The 18,543-nt window shown below is 49.6% G+C and overlaps 1 protein-coding gene across 1 annotated transcript in view; it reads left to right on the forward strand.

Moving 5' to 3' along the window:
• The first annotated feature begins 10,650 nt into the window (after positions 1 to 10,650).
• Positions 10,651 to 18,543, forward strand: part of ATP9A (ATPase phospholipid transporting 9A (putative)) — a 63,726-nt gene continuing 55,833 nt past the window's right edge. Inside the window, exon 1 of the mRNA XM_075769148.1 lies at positions 10,651 to 10,826. Coding sequence (XP_075625263.1) covers positions 10,759 to 10,826 — 68 coding nt within the window. The 5' untranslated portion in view covers positions 10,651 to 10,758. The remainder of the gene's footprint in view (positions 10,827 to 18,543) is intronic.

Consider the following 18,543-nt stretch of genomic DNA (forward strand, 5'->3'; position numbering starts at 1 on the left):
CTTGGTGCTTCAGTTTTTCTGGCAAAGTGTTTTGTCTGCTGACGAGTGAGTCCACTAAGCAGCATGCTGTCTCACTCCAGTGGCTCTTAAAATCCACGATCTTGGGTTATGCACCAGTTTGTTCCTTAAAACAACAGAAGCTAGGGAGCAGTGGAGGAGTCTTGAGATCAGTTTCTTGGGAACAGTTTGATACAGGGATGGGAACTTGCCAGGGATGCGGACTACTGCACTAGGGTGGAATGACAGTAGTAGGTGCAGTAATTCCTGTACTGTGATCACCCTAGAGAGGCAGAGCAATACTAAGTTACCCAGTTGCCAGTGCCCCAAGAGGCTGGCTGTGTAGGAAAGTAATTGTCCCTAAAGAGCAAAGGACAACAGTTCTGAAAACGGTCCTGATACAATGGAAAAGCGCTGAGCTCCCGCTACTTGCAACCTAAACTAGCAGATGTAATTTGCACCCGGGAGGTAACAGTGATGGCAAAGGGTGCAGAACCGGCGTACCCTTAGGGTGCACCCTTCACCATCGGTGCTGCCCCACCCTCGTGCCCCTTGCACAAGGCTCATACTTGGGAGTGGGGGAGAAAAGAGAAAAAAAAAAAAAGGCAGAAAGGCAGCACTAGCTCTAGGCTCTGCCACAAGCTCTGGAGGAATGGCAGGAGAAGGGGTGGGGAGGGCAGGACCAGGTGGGAGGTGGGCAAAATAAACGTAATGAACTGCAGGAGCAGTGTGGTGTGGAAGAGGAGGTGTGGGTTTATGGAGAGGTGGATCACAGCTGGGAAATTCCTCTCCAGCACAGGCCAGCCATGGGTATTGTGAAAAAGTGGCCTGGCTTCAAAAGAGCCCGTGATCAGAAGCCTCCTCCCCACTGAGAGCTTGAGACCGAGCGGTATCATGATGCCATGAAAACGTGCCAGCAGCAGGAAGCTGATGAAACCCGTCCTGGGGCTTTGCAGGTAGTATGTGTCGATGTCTCCTCATCCAAACAGCTCCTGAGGCTTGGGGTCTCTTTCTCTCCTAAAAGTAGGTTCTGAGCCTGTCCCATGAGGGCTGAGCTCATTGCTGCTTTACCTCGAAAGGTCCCAAGGCATGCGGCTCTGCCTTTTCACGGCCATCCATAAAAATGTAATTCCGTATTTAGACCTCTGCCGCCTTTAACTGTGTTGGTCAACAAGTTGGAAATTAAGGGGAGATGAGAAGGGAGGAGGAGTTTATTAAAGTATGAGCTCTGGTCTAGAAATAAAATGTCAGGAAGCTGCTGGGAAACCAGGAGCAGAGGTTTGGGCAAATAGCTGAACCGTGTCCTGCAGCGCAGGGTTGCTCGGGGGGAGCGGGGAGGTGCAGCTAGTGCCTGCCTTGGCCGGGCACCGAAAATGAAACGATGGGGCTCGGCACGGAGGGGCTGCAAGGCTTCACTCTCCCGGCCGCGGTGCCAAGCTCTCGCTGTGCCCAAAGCTGTACCTCGCAGCTGGGTGACGAGGCAGCGCCAGGCTGGAGCGTGGCGGGATCCCCGGCGAAGCTGCGGGGGGCAAGTGGTGGATCTGATCCCACCACTTGAAGAACAGGAGGGACCTATCTGTCCGGGGGTAGGACCTGTCCGGGGGTAGGACCTGCCTGGCCGCTGTGCCGTAGGGTATTGCTGCTGGGCGAGACTGTTTCCGACGCAAGCGGGACCGGGAACGGGGTGCTCTCTGCGTGCCAGAGCTGAACCAGCTCCCGAAACTCAGCGTGGTGGAACTCGCCGCACTGGCAAGTGCGTACAGTTTACAGTAACGTCGCATCTTAACAATTTAAAAAGACGGCCGATTCTCCTCTTCCCTATGCTGATGTAAATTAGGAACAAGTTTACCGGAGCTAATATAGCCACGTTGGCGTGAGAGCAGAAGAGAGCGTGGTATGTGCGCTGTCTCTGCTCATTAGCCTCTCTTTTTGCCTAAAGGACTCTGCTCTTATTTGTTACTGCTTGCTTTGCTCATCGCACAGAGGATTTGCCCAGGCTGTTGCTTTTGTGAAAGTAGCGTATTTACTTGCATGAGCTAAGGTAAAGACTGGCTTACTTAAAATGTTAAAATTTAACTTTAAAGTTGCATTGCTTTAAAAATAAAAGGGGGAAAAAAAAAAAAAAAAGAGTGCATTAGGCTTACCTTAATGTATTAGCTCTATTCCTCTAAAGAAACATTTCTCTTGACCTACCCTTTCTGTTCAAAACTTTCCAAAAAGTCATTGGGAGCTTTGAGGAGTGAGTTGATCTGAAAATCACGTAGATAACCAGCTCTCTGGGCTGAGCTCCGCGGGGCCGCCTGCCGTGCCCGCCGCCCGCAGCGAGGAGGTGGGAGCCTTCCGGGGCTGCTGACAACCCGGCGTGGAGCAAAGCGTAAATGATGCTGGGCTTGGATCCGCAGAGGGGAAAGGACCTGGTGAGGTGCCTGAGCCACTGCGGGGGCAGAGAGAGAGGCTGAAACAAAGGAAAAGGGATGAGTATTGCATTCATTTTTAATTTTTCCTGTAGAAAGCCATCGTGCTTACGGCAGGGTTTGTGGTACATTTGGAATCAGGAAAGATGTGCAAAATAACGGCTCAGGCAGAAAGCTGCCGCAGTGTCTGTGTGATCCCCTGAGGTTACCGCTGCGGCGTTCTGGTCTCTGTTGTGTGCTCAGGTGAGAGGGCTCTTCCTGCAGGCGCTTCCCACGGGCCGTGGCGTTGTGTGGGTGAGCACTGCGCTCGTGTACGTGTGACCGCAGCTCACACTCATTGCTGACCTAGAAAACTGTCTCTCATTGCACAGCCACAGCAGGACAGGAAACATAACTCAGAAGCAGAGAAAAGAACTGGCAATTTCACAATCCTGCCTATTACCGTGTTTTCTATGTCATTATCATATCTCCTATTTTCTGCACTTTGAGATAATTGCTTATAAAGGACAGTATTATTTGCAACATTTTGATTTCTCTTGATACCACTGATACTGGAAGCAGATTTATTGCAAAGCGTGCTTTTTAATGCCATTATAACTGGATGATGTGCTGGACATCCCAGCCAATCTAAAGCAGCATCCTCCTCCTTTCAAACTTCTTCACTGGCCTCTCTGGTTGTCACATCTTGCAGTACAAAGATTAAGTTCTCTGATTCAGTTACTTCATGCAGAAAATGTCTTGATTTGGAATGAGCACAGGTGGATCTCAATGCGTGCCTTATTTTCCAATACTTGGTTTAGGGAAAAACCAGACATTACTAAAGGTTTGTATAAAAAGTGTCTCTTTAAAGAAAACTGAAAAAAATAATCCAAACAAATCAAGTAAAATTCAGAGCACCTAGTAGTATTTTATATATTTATATATTTAGTCAAACAGAGAATCTAAACAAGCAGAGGTGCTGTCCATAATGTCGATGCAATACCTACAACAACAAGAGCAAAAGGGAAGAACAGGCTGAAGTATAAAACCCCAACCAGCAGCGGGCATTGGCGCAGGTCAGGAACATCTTGTCTAAAAAGATCTCGTCTACGCTTCAATCAGCTCATTTAAGCTTTCAAATAAAAAAAAAATAATCCAGAAAAACCAAACTGAGCTGACCGCAAGTCCAAGCACCTGGTTTACGAGCCCGTGCGAATGCGAGGGCCAGGTGCACAAACGGGCTGTGATGCAGGGGGAATGCGCGGGGTAAACAACTACCTGTAGTCTCGGTGTAGTACTACAGACCCTGTCCTGAACCCTTCCACGTGTATTATTTTCCTGGATCCTCGACGGCTTTGCAGTCTGATGTACGTGATGGCAGAGGATGCTTTTAAATCAAGTGTAACTGAAGTGGCTTAACAGCCCTTTCCAGCCCTGCAGATCCACTTGGTGAAGTTTGTTCTAGAAAACCTGGTCTCCATGCAGTCTGTAAGTTCAGGATACCAAACTTTGTTTGATGTTTGTTTGTTTGACACACTGATTGTTTCTGTGAAACCAGCTTGATTATTTAGATCCTTAAAGTACAGCAGACATTCAGGTGATTTGCTGATTTGGGGTACCTGAATCTCTGTACGTATTAAAAGTACTCCACCCCTCTCAACTCATGATGTCCAGGTTTGGAAAAGATCAAATTTCCTCATTATCTATTCTTCTATTCCCCCACAAATTCTTTCAGTCTTAACTGACAAAATAACCACTTTATATAGGGGGGTAGGGGTTGATAAAATTTGCAAACACAAAATGTGTAACAAATACCAATTTATTCTGTTTATAGCTTTACATTTTTTTATCACACCCACAGGATGTGTAACACAGAAATAAAAATCAGGATGGTGAGAATTCGTAAAGCAGCTACAGCTAACAGCAAAATCATTTTGAGAGCTAACAAAATAAAAATGTGAGTTTATTTGTCTAGAAAGCCGCACCTTTTTCTTTCTTCATTTCTTATATTTGACAGTTGTCCTAGATGAATGACAATTTGACTATTATTGTTTTGAAAAACAGGAGCCGAAGGATTGTTTTCTTCTCGATCCACAACATATAGTTGTGCGAGGAAAAAAAGATCCTATACAAATAGCACACTTCCTCAGATCCACATGGAAAGTATCTGCTGGGAAACTTCATTACGGGAATGCCAAATGTTCGCTCGGTTACAGAGCCTATGGCACTATGAGCTTTATTGTAGTTTCCCTTAGCAAGTGTTGATGGATTTATGGAGGGCTTCATTAAATATAGGCTTAAAGGATATCCGCTATCGCCCACTTGTCAAAAGAAAAAATAATATCAAAGCCATCCGTGCGGATCGGAGATGCAGGTGTTAACAGTGCATTATAATCTGGTAGTGTTTAACTTGCCAATTAATTGCAGTAGTCTTGTCTGAGTTCAGACGTTTAAAAGATAAATTTAAAAGATGAATGCATCTTGTGTAGGCTTAGGGCACATGTACAATGATGCCATACTGCTAATGACTCTTGCTTCGGCATCCCAGTTCACGTTTGCATTTCTCTTACTAAAATGCTCCTTCCGAGCAATGACTCTGCGTGCCTGCGGCCGCCGAGCCCCGGGAATGGGCAGCTTGGGCACGTTTGCTTTTATTCTGGGGGACTGAATGTCCTAGTCCGAGCCCAGTTCCGGACTACCCACCTCTTCCCTTGTCAGTTGTGGGAGTGAGTCAGGAGCACGGGGAAATAACGTGGCGTACGAGGCTGCCTGCTGCACGGTTACTGCACGGCTGCAAGTTTTCAAGCCCTTAGCAACCAAATCCCTACTCCTGCACGCTCGTCTTCCTTACAAATGGTGCAGCTGCATACACGGCTCTGAAACGAAGCTAGAAACACCCTGTGCAATGGGCTACGTTTTCAGACAAAGAAGGTGCACCCTGGTGTTTGTGAAACCTGCGCTAGTGAAATCAGGTAATAGCAGGTACAAAGAATAATGTCACAACTTGAATTGCCTGTGGAATCATAAACATTTTGTGCAACCGGTTATACACCCATAGTCTGAGCCATCTCCTTAGATGTCAGAATTATCTATAATTTGAATCTCATGTTTAGGGAAAAAAACAACAAAGTAAGCAAAACCAAATGTAGTTCCAAAATGGAATTAATCTCCCAGCATATAAAAAGTCTAAGAGACGATTATTATTCTGACCTTCTACAGTGTTCATCAGGCAAAACCACTGGAGTCCTATGCATAAAAACCTCAATTATTTATTTAGTAGCACAACTAAAATGGAAGAAAATTTATAGCGTATTGTGCTAAATAGGTAATGAGTACAATTTGCAAGTGCATTGTCCAAACCACCATCCATTGTTTGAGTGGGAAACTGGCACTAGGACTTGCTCCTTGGAGGAATATAGGCACACCCCCAAACTACGGTCTGCTTACACGGTCTTTAATCAGCAGAGCTTGGAGACCTGGGCGCGTTTGAGGATCAGTGGAACACGTTGTGGGTGTCACGGGCAGAGAGGAGGGAAAGGCGCGGGGCCGGGGGGGTGCGGTGCTCTGTGACACAGCGCTGCGATGGAGAAGTGGGGCGGAGAGGTGAGAAAGGCAGGAAGGCTTGCTTCCAAACCGCTGGGAACCGCTGCGGTAAAGGCTCCTGGACGTGGAAACTTCTGGTTTGATTCAGGCGCCCGCTGCCAGCCAGCGTGTCCGTAGGCTGAGCTGCCCCAGATCGAACTTTCACTCATCTTTGAAAACTTGAACGGCAGACGACAGAGACTCGCGACTGCTCAGCGCATAAAACATAATCCTACTTGCAAAGCAAGCGGGCTTGTGCTGCCTGCTCTGGGCAAAGAGGTTAAATCATTCCGGCCAGCAAACCTGGGAGCTTTGTACCACCCTTCGCATTAAAAATGGGGGCTCAGCCTTGGAGATGCCAATAAACAATTTCTGGTTTTGAAATGGGGTCTGTAACGTGGAGTGACGGAACCACTGCCCGCAGCTGACAGAGTCCCTCCGGGACAGCCTCAGAGGAGGCCAAGTGGTCCGGAATTGGTGCTACGACAAATCACTGCGGGGGCGCGGGGAGGGGGATAAAACTCTGCTTGTTCTGGTGTTCATTTAATCATCTGAGCAAAAAAAGTCCTGGGAGAAAAAAACATGGATAATGATTTCAAATTATGGAAAAAAAATCAGCTCCTTTTAATTAGCTGTTGTGCAGTATGAATTCTGCAGCTTGCAGGGCTCCTTTGTGAGCCTCGAGTTCTGTGCTGACCATCAGAAGAATGAGCCAGTGGCATCAGAAAAAAACAAAATAAGTTTTATTTCACTTGATTTAACCAATGTAACTTCTCAGTCTGAGGCTAGAGGTTTTCTTGTGGGCATTCCTTATCACCAGGAAAATGAAAATCAAAGGCTTGGAAATCAGGAGAGCGCATACCTGCTGTGAACGGGGAGATCACGTGTGCAATCTTTAGAGCAAAGGTAATGCTAGGCAAGAAATACGTCGAGGGGCGGGTTTAGCCATCGGGCCACAGCCTAGTCTAGATCTTTCACAGTGATTTTCTAACCAAAAATCAAAAAAGTGTTACGATACAAGGCAGAAAATTAGAGTGCCCATAAGGGAGTCTTTGAAAGTTTGCTGGACTCCTCAGATGCTGCGGGAGTACGTCTGCAGGGCGCAGCATCACCGTCGCTTGATTTCTGTCACCATTTCCCAAATCGCTTCCCCCGATCATGCAGGTACATGTGAACCTGGCTGCGCGTCCCGTCGCTCCTCTTCCAGGATTACCGGAACTGAGAGTCACCCTGCGGCAGCCAGTTGTTCCTCCTCCCGTGCTGCTGGATGGCGGAGTTGGGCAACGTGCAGAAATGATGGGAAGACGCTTTAGCTGCGCCATACGCAGCAGGGATGTCATTCCTTTCCGTCTGAAACACAAAGATGTCAAGGGCCAAAAACGTGGTGCTTAGGAGAACGTCGGCTGTTTTAAAACCCAGTGCCACTTCCGCCTCAAAGCAAGTAACGGTGACCTTTGATAAGTTTTATTTTAATTGCAGATGGAGCCTCGAGGCCGGAGGCTAGGACTGTCATTTCAGCCAGTTACAGCAGTAGGGCAGCAGTTTTGTGGCAATGGTGTTAACATTTGTGACAGTTTTGGTCCCGTACAACATCCTGGGTAGGTTCTTCCGTTGCTCCTTTTATTAAATTATAATTTGAAATGAATTCTATCTTTTCTCTCATTAAAAAAAATATTTGTGCAGTTGAATATGAGAAAAAAATGGAGCAAATATGTTTCATGAGCTGAAATGTTTGTGGGAGGAGAAGGTATTTCTATTTCTACCTCAGTCGTCCCCATGAGTGCACAAGAACAGCAGACTGAGAAGTAAGAAATTAAAACATGGTATTACTAAACTGAAACACAGTCTAAAAGTCAGTTCTACAAACAGTTTTTGTAATAAGACTGCCCTAGTTAGAATGGCCTTGAAAATACCTGCCCAAACATTCTCAGCACTGGTGCCTGAAACTGGTGTAACTATTAATTACATTGCTGAAACGTCCTCGTTACACAATGCCAGGATGACTCTGCTTCAAGTGTAAAAAAAAAAAAAAAACCAAAGAAATTACAATTGCAGTTTTTGTGCTGGTGTAATCCATAGTGTAACCTGAGCTAGAACACAGGGAGGGCAGAAAGACAAAAGAGCTACCCGGAAACTCTAATGCAACTCACTATTCTTTGCTCTTATTTTATTTAATATATTCTTTGTTTTTCTTTTTTAATAGTCTTCATTTTTCACTGGGAAAGCACTAGCTTTAAAATTACCTTGTGCTTATTTTAAGATCTATGCAAACATCCCTCATCTTAAAAAAACCCAAAACCAAACCCAGTAACTTTGGTATATGCCATTTTGTAGTATGTTAAACCAAATGGTGAGTTTGAACTTCCATCAGGCTTACCCACTCATTCCCTGCTCCTGCTCACGGTGACTGTGGTGTCTTTGTCCTGCGGAACCCTGAGCTGTTTAGGCTGTGCAGGCAGACGAGATCCGGCAGCCCGGGATTGCAGGCAGCTGTAGGGAGTAGCTACAACAACTAAATGAGACAGCCGTTGTAAGCGGTCTAAATACAGCTGCATGCGTTAAGTAGGCACGGTGAGTCTTTGCTCAGCGAACATTGCCAAGCAGGTTATTTGTTACATGAAGGATTTTGCTGGCTCTTTGCAAAGGGATGAGAAATAAGCTGGCCGTGCACGCGAAAGGGGTTCAGATTGTGTGGTGACCGGGACTGCAGTGGAAGATGGCGAGATGGACGTGTAGATCTGACTATTTCGTACGATCTTTATCTGCGCTGGGCATTTCCTCCATCTGTAGGGGTGCACGGGTGTAAGTGCTGGTGGTTTCAAACAGGAAGAAGCTGCGCTGGCACGAACGACAGCCTACGGCAGGTCTGCTGCCCTCGTGGTGTGGCTACGCAGGTGGCAGGAGCAAAGGGACGGGCAATGCCCGCGGCGGCTGGAGCGCTCCTACCCAAACACTAACCTCGTCGCTGGATGCTGTCAGCACCCGCGGGCACCTGCCCGCAACAGCCGCGGGCGCAGCTACTGCTGGGTGCAGGCACGGCTTTGCTTCCAGCAAACGTCTCACACGCGCGGCACGTTTCTCCTCGAGGCGAATCCGGCTGACACGCTCCCGGCCCAAGCCCGTGCCGTCCCCGGCTGCGGCACTCGTGCGGGTGCTGCGTGGCCGTGCGCAGGCTGCGCTCCGCATCCGGCCCCGACGGGATCTGATGGAAATAACCAGCTAAAGGAACTCTCCCAGACAGCCGGTTTTTGCAAAAGCAGCCCCTGGCCGAGCTGATGCAGCACAGCCACGCAGAGGAAGGCGTTACTGGGGGCGGCGAAGCGGGAGGAAGTGATTTGAGAGGGGGGGCTGGACCCCGTCCACCAGCTGTGACACTGCCCAGGGCCATCGCCTCACTAGTTACACAGTCTGAAGCAGTTTGTCTTTGTTACTATTTTGACGTTTTCTCAATCACTTGTTGGTTTTCTACAGGCTTTAACCCAGGTCCCACCAGGCTATTGTCGCAGTCTCTGGTGGCTGACCAGATACCATTAACCCTGTTAGACTTCTCTATTTGTGGTTTTCTAGATGTCATTGAACGTTCCACATTTTAAGAAGGAAGTGTTACATGAATATTTGCCTTGACCAATTTTTTTTCATGATAGCATCCCTAGGAAAGTGGACTTTGTTTGAATAGGACCATGACAGTACCTGTTTCTAACCCCCTTATGAAACACATCTTTCCAACTGGGAATTTTGTTTTTCATGTTTGAATGAAGAAAAAGGTCAACAGCATGAGAGGTACAAGTGCTGGAGGTGAGCAGGGTGTGTGGTTTTTAAAGGATTCCTTTGCTTGCTTGTTTATGGCAAAGGAAAGGAGAACATGAAGATATGGAGATGGTAGGAGGAAAATGCAATGGAGATAGAAGAATTGGAGTGAAGCAGGACGAGTGGATGCAGAAGAGGGAACAGTTGTCAAAGTGACGTTGGGCAGAGTTGGGCTGGGACAGGAAAATGAATCAACCAGTGGGAAGGATTGCGGGGGCATCCAGGAACCCTGTCTGGTAAAATACAAATTGTATTGGGCCAAGCACAGATTTCAGCTTCTGTAGCCCAGTGCTTTGTTGGAATCTGGTTTGTGTACCTAGCTTTCATGAAGATTTAGTCACTGTGATTGTAAAGAAAAGCTTGAATTCGTAAACAGAAACACTGGAGCAATTTGTGCCTAAATTTGCCGAGGAAATCTGAATCCGGATGCAGACACGAGCGTTGCCGGGGTGGGTGATGGTGGCCGGGCGAGAAGGGGGCGAGCAGCAGCACCGCAAGGCACAGCCCCGTAACGCGGGTGCTGGGGCGGTGTAAGGAAGGGGGGACACGACTTGCACCCCCGCGCTGGCTGCAAAAGGCTGAGGACACACGGGACGTGGCGGTGCGGCAGGGCTGAGCCCCCCGCAGCCAGCCGGGGGGCACGGAGGGGAAGGGGCGGGCTGGAGCGCGGGGGTAACGGCAGAGCAGGTGCCGGCTGGGCTGGGCAGGGCTGCCCGGAGCGGAGCGGGGCCGAACCGGGCCGGGCGCTGAGGCCAGGCAGGCGCAGCGGTGCGGAGCGGGGCAGGAGGCGAGCAGCGGGCCGGGCCGGGCCCCAGGGCGGGGCGCACCGGGGCGGGCGGGGCGGGCGCGGCACCTGCGTGCTGGGAGCCCGGCGGCGCGGAGCCCGGCCCCCTCGGCGGCGGGGCCAGACGGCGGCGGGCCGGGCCGAGGCGCTGCTGGGAAGCGCATCCTGCCCCGCTCCGCCCCGGCAGCCGCGGCCATGACCGACAACATCCCGCTGCAGCCGGTCCGGCAGAAGAAGCGGATGGACAGCAAGCACCGCACCGGGTGAGCGCTCCGCGGGGCGGCACCTCCCGCGGGCCCGGGGCCCCGCTCCTCGCCCGGCCGCCGCCCTGGCTGGGGGAGACGGGCGGGCGGCGCGACCCCAGGCCCCCTCGCCCCGGGACGACGGCGGAGCCCCCGCTCGGGGGCCTTTGCGGGATGCCCGGGGCTGGCGGGGCGCGGAAACGCAGCGGCGGGCAGGCGGGAGCCGCGTCACCCTGCGCTGCGCGGCCGCGGTCCGAGCCCGGGGAGGAGGAGGAGGAGGAGGAGGGGGAGGCGGCGGGCGGGCGCTGACAGGTTGTTCCTGACGCCATTGCCGCGGCACGCCCGGGCGGAGCGCAGGGTCCTGCTGGCCGTGCTGCGCTGCGGCCGGGGCCGGGGAGGGCGGGACCCCCTTGCGTGGGGACGAACCGGCCCGGCCGGCCCTCACCGCATCGCCCCCCTCTCCCTCAGAGCCCCCCCGACAAAGCGCTGCCCGGGCAGCGGCTGGTGGGCACCGAGCCCGGCCCGGAGAAGTGGGGCGGCACACGCCGGCGGGCCGCTGCCCCCCCCCCCCCCCCCCGGTCGGTCCCGTATCCCCCCCCCCCCGGTCGGTCCCGTATCCCCCCCCCGGTCGGTCCCGTCGCCCCCGGCGCTGCGCTGGGCCGGGAGGTGCAGGGCGGCGCTTGGCCGAGCGCTCGGGCCCCGCTGCGGAGCGGCGCTGGGCAGAGCTGGCGGCGGGGCTGTAACAAAGCTCTGCTGCAGAAACTGCCTGCGGCCAGGCCAGGCAGTAGCTTTAATGTGGGATGCTGCGATACCCTGGGTGTGGGATGTGTTCCGAAAGGAGAGGTGTGTGTATATTTATCCTGATATTCCCATGCAGGAGGTTAAATAAGAAGAAAGATCCTTTCGTGCTGTTTTGGTAGGAAATTGCACCGTTATCCAGACAGGTTGGTTTGTACACAGTGGGGTGTACAGCGTATCCACGTTACCTGGCTGTCAGTTATTGCAATGTTTCTTTTGTCCCTGGATAACTTGTTTTTTAAAATGTGGTGAGTGATACTAGCAAAATAAACCAAAATATCAAAGGAAACCCTGACTGTTAGAACAACAGCAAATTGTTACTTTTTCCCCCTTGTTTGTTATGTTTTGGGTTGAAAGTTTTGATTCACGTTCCTCTAACTGGAATTGATCTACATAGTTTATGCATTGTTAGAATTATTCCTCCTTATCCACATTGTTTCTAATAACTGATGTAGCAACATCCCTGCCAGCTGGGAGGTGGGTGATGCAGCAAGTCATTCCCGGCGCCGGTGTGAATGCACCGCTGGGCACGTCGCACAAGGTGCGGCCACCACGGCGTTACCGTCGGTGACGTGACTGAAAGCGATCGGGGAGAGGTGGATGCCTGAGAAATTTCTCAAAGCTTCTGGAACAATTTCTAAAGTTCTGCAGTCTCCCCCAGGTATTCCGATGTGGTTAGTAGTGTCTAACAGAAATCGTTCTCACCTAAGCTAAGCTATGGTTCGCTGGTTGTGGACTCTGCCTGACTAGCAGTCACAGACATGATGGTTCCAGTGTTAGCAAGAAATTTTGGCAGCAAGAAGTTGTGAAGGAAGATTGCTTAGGATTTTTCTCAATAGAATAACTTGGCTTTGGGGGTTTTATTTGGTGTTTATTTGGTAGCTCTGGGGATGGGACTTACCAGTAAAACAAGAGTTCCCAATATACGATGAGTAGCCTGTGATATGTTAGTAACTTGATCAAATGATAGTGTGGATCACAAAGCACCAAAGTCCAGCAAATCCAGAACAGTGTTATAGACCAAAGGAGAAATCAGCCAGCAAGTCAGGGAGGGTCCCTGGTGTCGCAGCCAGGATGGCGTCCTGGGGATCCTAAGCCGTAATCAAGACCTCCTTTCTTCTGTTCCCTCTGAGGAAAACCCAAACAAAAGCACTTCCAAGTCATCTTCCTTGATACATACGAAAACTCAGGGATAAGCAAGTTTTGAAAGACTTCACCTTAGCGTAGCCCCGACTGTAATTTCTGCTGTGGGGCTTTCCCCCACCAGTGAGGGTGAGTTCTCAGGCGGATTTTTGTCAGTGTAGTGAGTGGGGATCAGATTCCTGTTCATGTGCTCAATGACTTCATAGAAATCTTGACGTATGTTAACAAAAAGGAAAGAAATGCCTAATTCTCATGTAGGTAGCAAAGGGCAGGTGTCACCCAAGCCAGGCTTTCGTTCAGCCTCAGCCTCTAGTGTCCTCGGAAGAGAAGCCAGGGAGGAAGTCACAGAGGAACAAGCACAGAGGTGAATGATGCTGCAGGCAGCCAAGATCTGCGTCAGAGAGAAACCATGTGCTTAATAAACCAGTGGGAGAAGTGGTCATCTGTTCCTGGGCTCGGCTTTAATGTGGATCTTCCTCGCCGCCGTCGAAGGCTGGGCTCTGAATTCTGGAGCTGTATGCCTTGAATTCAGCCGTGTTCTTTCCAATGTGTTGCAGCACTCTGCAAACCAGTATGAGAGACGTGCCAATGAGGAGGGACGGGTAGCATTAACTGCGGCGGGACTGTTGGTGGGATGGCAAGTGCGTCTGAGCGTCCCAGGGGCTGAGCTCTGTCAGGAAGGGAGCTGCGAGATGCTCCGTTCAGTGCGTGACATGAGCTTTTCCCTAAATAGCTCATGGTCTCAGTCCACAGTCCTGCAAGGCGTTTTTGAAAGTGGCAAACTGCCGTGCTCACGCTGCCTCTGCGACGTAGAAGGGCCTTGGTCCAGAAACGTGGGGGAAGAATGGGGAATGAGACGGGAAGGAGGAGCTTTGCAGTAACATTTCACGCGGCCATTCCGTTGTACGTGCGTGTGTACTCTGGCTCTATTTAAAATGGCAAATTCCATTTCAAAGTCAACAGAGAGAGCTGGGAGCTCCTGCCCTCCGTCTGCCTGCGTGTGGGTGTGCCACGGCGTGCGCGGGGCTGGGCTCCCACCGACCGGCCGCGTTGCACCGCGGCGCTGGGCCGGTGCCGGGGTTGGGCTGCGGGAACGGCAGCGCCCCTGGACCCCCAGCTGCGGTCTGAGATGGGGCTGTTCGAGGTGTCTGGGTGGTTGTGCGCGGCTCCGGGGTTTTTATCAATGGGGAATTCTTTATATGCTCTTACAATAATGAAACGTGGAAGGTTGGTTTGTATATAATAAAGGCGCCAAAGACTGAACAGCACAGCCTGTGAGAAACATAGAAACAGCATCTGAGAAACGTGCTTGTTGTAGAAGTGATTAATATATTGATGAACTTCAGCACTAATTTGATAAATACTACCCCAGTGTTAGACAGATGTAATACTTTTTTTTTTCCATTAGATTTGTTTTACATGAAAAACGCTTATGAAGGCATTCTTCACAGAATCACAGAAAGCATTTTTCATTTGCTCTCTCAATTAGTTCTCCATCAAACATGCTGCATGTATAAATAAAAAATGCTTCTCGGTAATGGCTGTTCATCTGGCACCTGGCAGTCTGTCATATTACAGCTTCTTACATCATCACTCGGAATGGGGTTTGTAAACAAACGCCGTCCCGAGTGGAGTACACGGTAGCCTTTGTGCTCTTCACCACCTCCCCATCCGTGTAGATCCCGGTGCGGATGAAGGGCCCATCACTTGTAGGACTCTGGTTTGGATACAGCTCACAGTGAAAGGTACTTCTGAGTGGTTGTGATTTTATTTGGGGATTTGCGAGTTTGTTTTTTATTATCATTTCTGCCAAGTTATGATTCAAAATGTGTATAACACAGTGCTGTATAAGCTTCCCCATGTAAGTAGTTTTCATATATTTTTCATGTTCTTTCTGTAAGATAATTGTAAAAGTTCATGGTGTACAGTGACTTGCTGGTTTACCATGCTACAGGGGCTGTTGCAGTGCTGTTCTCCAGTGCTTCAGTTGCAAAAGGGAGGAGGAGAAATGTTTAGGAATGTGTATTCCTGAACTTTTATAGAGAGCTGCTCACACTTCTGTAACTGATTCCCGTTCCTGAAAGTGCATGCTAATTTTATCAGCATCTCTAAGCAGCAATTAAACTTTCAGCTGTTTTTCTAGACAATCTTTCTTTCCCTTTCAAGGACGTAGTCTTCTGATGTCCTGATGGAAAGTATTTTGTTATTCTTAATAATGCCGGTAGTTCTGTCCTGCCAGAAACAGCCGCCTTCCTGCAGTGACGCTGACCTTGCCCTGAGCAGAAAGCTTTGGAGTAATGCGACGGCCTGAGCAGCCCCCTCCCTCGTCATCCAGGTCTTTAAGCTTCATACCCGAAAACAGGGGTGGCATCCCAAGAAAGAGCAGATCACAGAACTGTGCAATGCCTGTAAAACAGTTTCAAGGAGGAACAAGTAAATTAACTGGGAAAAGCTGATAGCCCCAGTCGAAAGGACTTTTTATTTCATGAGCACCAGGATAATCTGAAAGCACGTTTGTGTACTCGATTATTTCATGAGCACCAGGATAATCTGAAAGCACGTTTGTGTACTCATTTCCGTGTGCTCAGAGTACTTCGCTCTGACCGAATGGATTTGTCAGAATGTTTTTTTTGAGGTTAAGATGATTGAGTTTCCAGAGGAGAAGAAAGAGAAAAGGACACTGTCTGAAGTGTTCCTCAACAGGTTCACCACCCGTCCTTCTGCCTCGTCTTTCCTGTTTGCTCTTGTACGAGTTGCGTTTTGTCATCCCAGCATGTGTGCATCCCGAGTCGGATGCTCAGCGGCACGGCCCGGGGCTTTGCACCCTGAGCGCAGCCGTCTGGCCCTGCAGTACGACTCCTCGGCACCCTTGGGGCTTTTGCTTTGGCCCCTGAGCGCACAGCAGCCGCACGGCACTGGCCAGCGCCGGGCTTTCACCGGCGTCGCGCCACGTGGTTTGCCAACACAGCCCGGAGCAGTCGTAAAAGCGGCTGTGGAGCCCCGCGTTTGCTCACCCTGCGGCACGGGCCCGCGTGAGGCGGGGGTTCAGGCAGTGACCTGTCCTGCCTGCGTCACCCTGCGCGGGTCGGGAAACCTGCGCCGTGCTGCGGAGCCACCGCCTGCCCTTGCCGCCCCTCCTCTTTGTGTCAAGCGCTCTGCGAGGATCGCAGGTGTCATGGCGGGGGTTAAAGCAGAACCAATGATTTTAGTGGTGTATTCTTCCTTCATGAAGTTTAAGACATCGTTGAAAAGTTTAAAAAAAGTAAAAATGATGGCGAAGGAATATCTTTGGGGGGGATGATGAACAGCAGCCTGTAAGAATGAGCACATGGTTCTGCGCTTGAGAAATGTCTGTGTTCTTACCAAAACCCCCTTTTCTAATTTATTTCAACAAGCCGTGGGCTGGCACTTGCACAGTTAGCGTGCAGAGATAGCCGTTGCCACTTGGCATTGCTGCAAAGCCCGGCGTTCGGATTGTGGGCTGCTGCCCCGCGCGCGCCCGGCAAAGCCCGGGCAAGAGGAAGAGCCGCGGTCGCGGAATAGGTGAGAGCTAAATGCCAGCGCGGGGGATGGCTAGGCGCCTTCCTGACAGAAACTCTTTGGGCATCTCTGAATGTATATGGGTTAAAGATCTGCATTTGCTGGGGGTTTTTTTTAGGATTTTCAGCCACAGGGCGCACGAGTTCCGTGCTCAGCACCGTGCGTTCTGGAGAGGGCTTCCAGGCGCCAGGTAACGGGTTCCCGGGCGCTGATAAACCTCCCCAGCGCGAGTGTCGCACCCTGCCACTCTCTTACTACTGGTTGTAGTATTGTGTTCATTGGGTGGAGTTTTGATTTTTTTTTTTTTTTTTTTTTTACAAGCTCCTTTATGTTGCACAGAAACCTCGGGCTGAAAGGCCGTGTGGGAGACTCCGTAGCAGAAATGCTGGAAATTTTGTACTTGAGCGTTGATACTACTGATAATCGCCTTCAAAACCTCGCTAGGCAGGAAGTTTTTCTTTTGTTTGTCTGATTAGGTTTTCAGTTTGCTTTCCCTGTAATTCAGGGGATTGCAAAAACTGTGACTCTAGCCAGGCAGGAATTTCACAAAACTGTGATTTTTACACAGCAGATTCTCCCGTTCTTGCTTATACTTGGTACCGCATTATTTTTAGATTGAATCGCAAACCTTACAGTAACACAATGTTTGTAAATTAAAATTCTTACAGTAACAAGTATCTTTGTGGTGGCAACACTACCAGAGGTCGTGGCTTTGATTGCAGAAAGTCTGCTAAATTCTGGGTAATTTCACTTTTGTGCAATTGCCTTCCGCTTCCCTGCCTCTGCAGGTGCTGCTGGTCCTGGGGGCTGCGGTCGCGCTCAGAACCACGCAAGTGTAAGCAATTTTGGGGTGCTGGTTGCTAGCATTCACAGACTCGTGAATTCATAGTCATTTGGAAAAGACTAAAAGCAATGTAATTGCATGTAAACAGAGCGCACTCTTCCTAAGGTAAAACATTCTCATTAGTTTGTGGGATTCGTTTGCCATTTTCCTTGTACGTTCATGAAGAAAAAATGCTGATAAGTCATTGAACTTACTGAAATGTCCAGAGGTCTGCTTTGGAGATTTAGGTATTGGTTTGAAGATCTGCCCAGATATTTGGCGAGTTCTTGGGAGCATATTGGTGAATTTTACTTTGTAAAAACAATTACCAGCACAAATAAAAAAATATTAAATTATAGTAGTACCCTCTTTGAGCGTTATCCTATTGTAAATATTATGATATAGGTGCCTAGGTATTTCTGCTGTTGAGTACAATCCCTAGAAGAGGCCCAACCTAAAAAATAAACAAAGGCAACTGGTTTCAGATGTCTGATTACCAGGACCAACCGACTCTGTAACTGGGGAGCATGTTGTGATGAAACGGGGGGTGTGGACACCAGGTTTGCTCCCTTGGGCAAGGCCTCTTACTTGGGGTCTTATCACAGAGGTCATTCCGAATTCACAGCCATTAAAACACGGAATCGAGGCTAATCTTGTGAAATCGTGAAATCCATCGTGAAAGAAGAACCACTTTTTTTTTTTCCTTCTTTTTGTCCGTAGAGCACATCTGTCTTCTACTGCGATCCAAATACCACCAATTTTCACTAATTTCCATTAAAATATATTTCGGCTACAAGTGGCTATTTGTCTTAGGTCTTCATCTGCAAACAAAAAAGAAAACTGCAGTTAAAAGGTTTCAAGCTAATAAAATATACTTCTGAAGTAGAGTTTATGAATTGAGTGTTTAACACCAACTTTACTCTGTCTCGTGTTGGTAACTGCCTATCAGATGTAGGTATTATACACAACCGTGCGGGGAGAAGGATCCACTAGTCAGATTTTCTTAACCAGAAAAACAAACAAAAATTGATAGTTTCAGGAGCAAGCGTACCCCTTTGCAAGGGGTTACATTTAGGGTATTTATGTTAATCATGGTTTCAGGGTGCTACCTGGGGAATAGCCAAAGATGGAAGTCCATTGTCTTAGAGATGCTACAAGCACGGAGTCACCGGCGGTGTCCCCGTCAGCAGGGCAGCAGTCATGGTCTGCCCGAGTCCTCGTGTTCCTCTCGTGGCCCCCGAGCAGTCACGCACCTCCGCTGCCTCGTTCCGCTAGCCCGAGCCTGGTGCGCGTTGCTGTCAGGGGAGTGCACTGTCCTGTGTTTGTTTCCACCAGATTTTCCTGCATTCTCCTAATTTTCTTTTCTTCAGCAAATGCAGAGTTAGCAAGTCGGAGTTGACGACCACAGAGGCTTTGATGAAGCTGACCTCTACG

The sequence above is a fragment of the Balearica regulorum genome, chromosome 16 (assembly GCF_011004875.1).
Source record: "Balearica regulorum gibbericeps isolate bBalReg1 chromosome 16, bBalReg1.pri, whole genome shotgun sequence".
Classification (NCBI taxonomy): Eukaryota; Metazoa; Chordata; class Aves; order Gruiformes; family Gruidae; genus Balearica; species Balearica regulorum.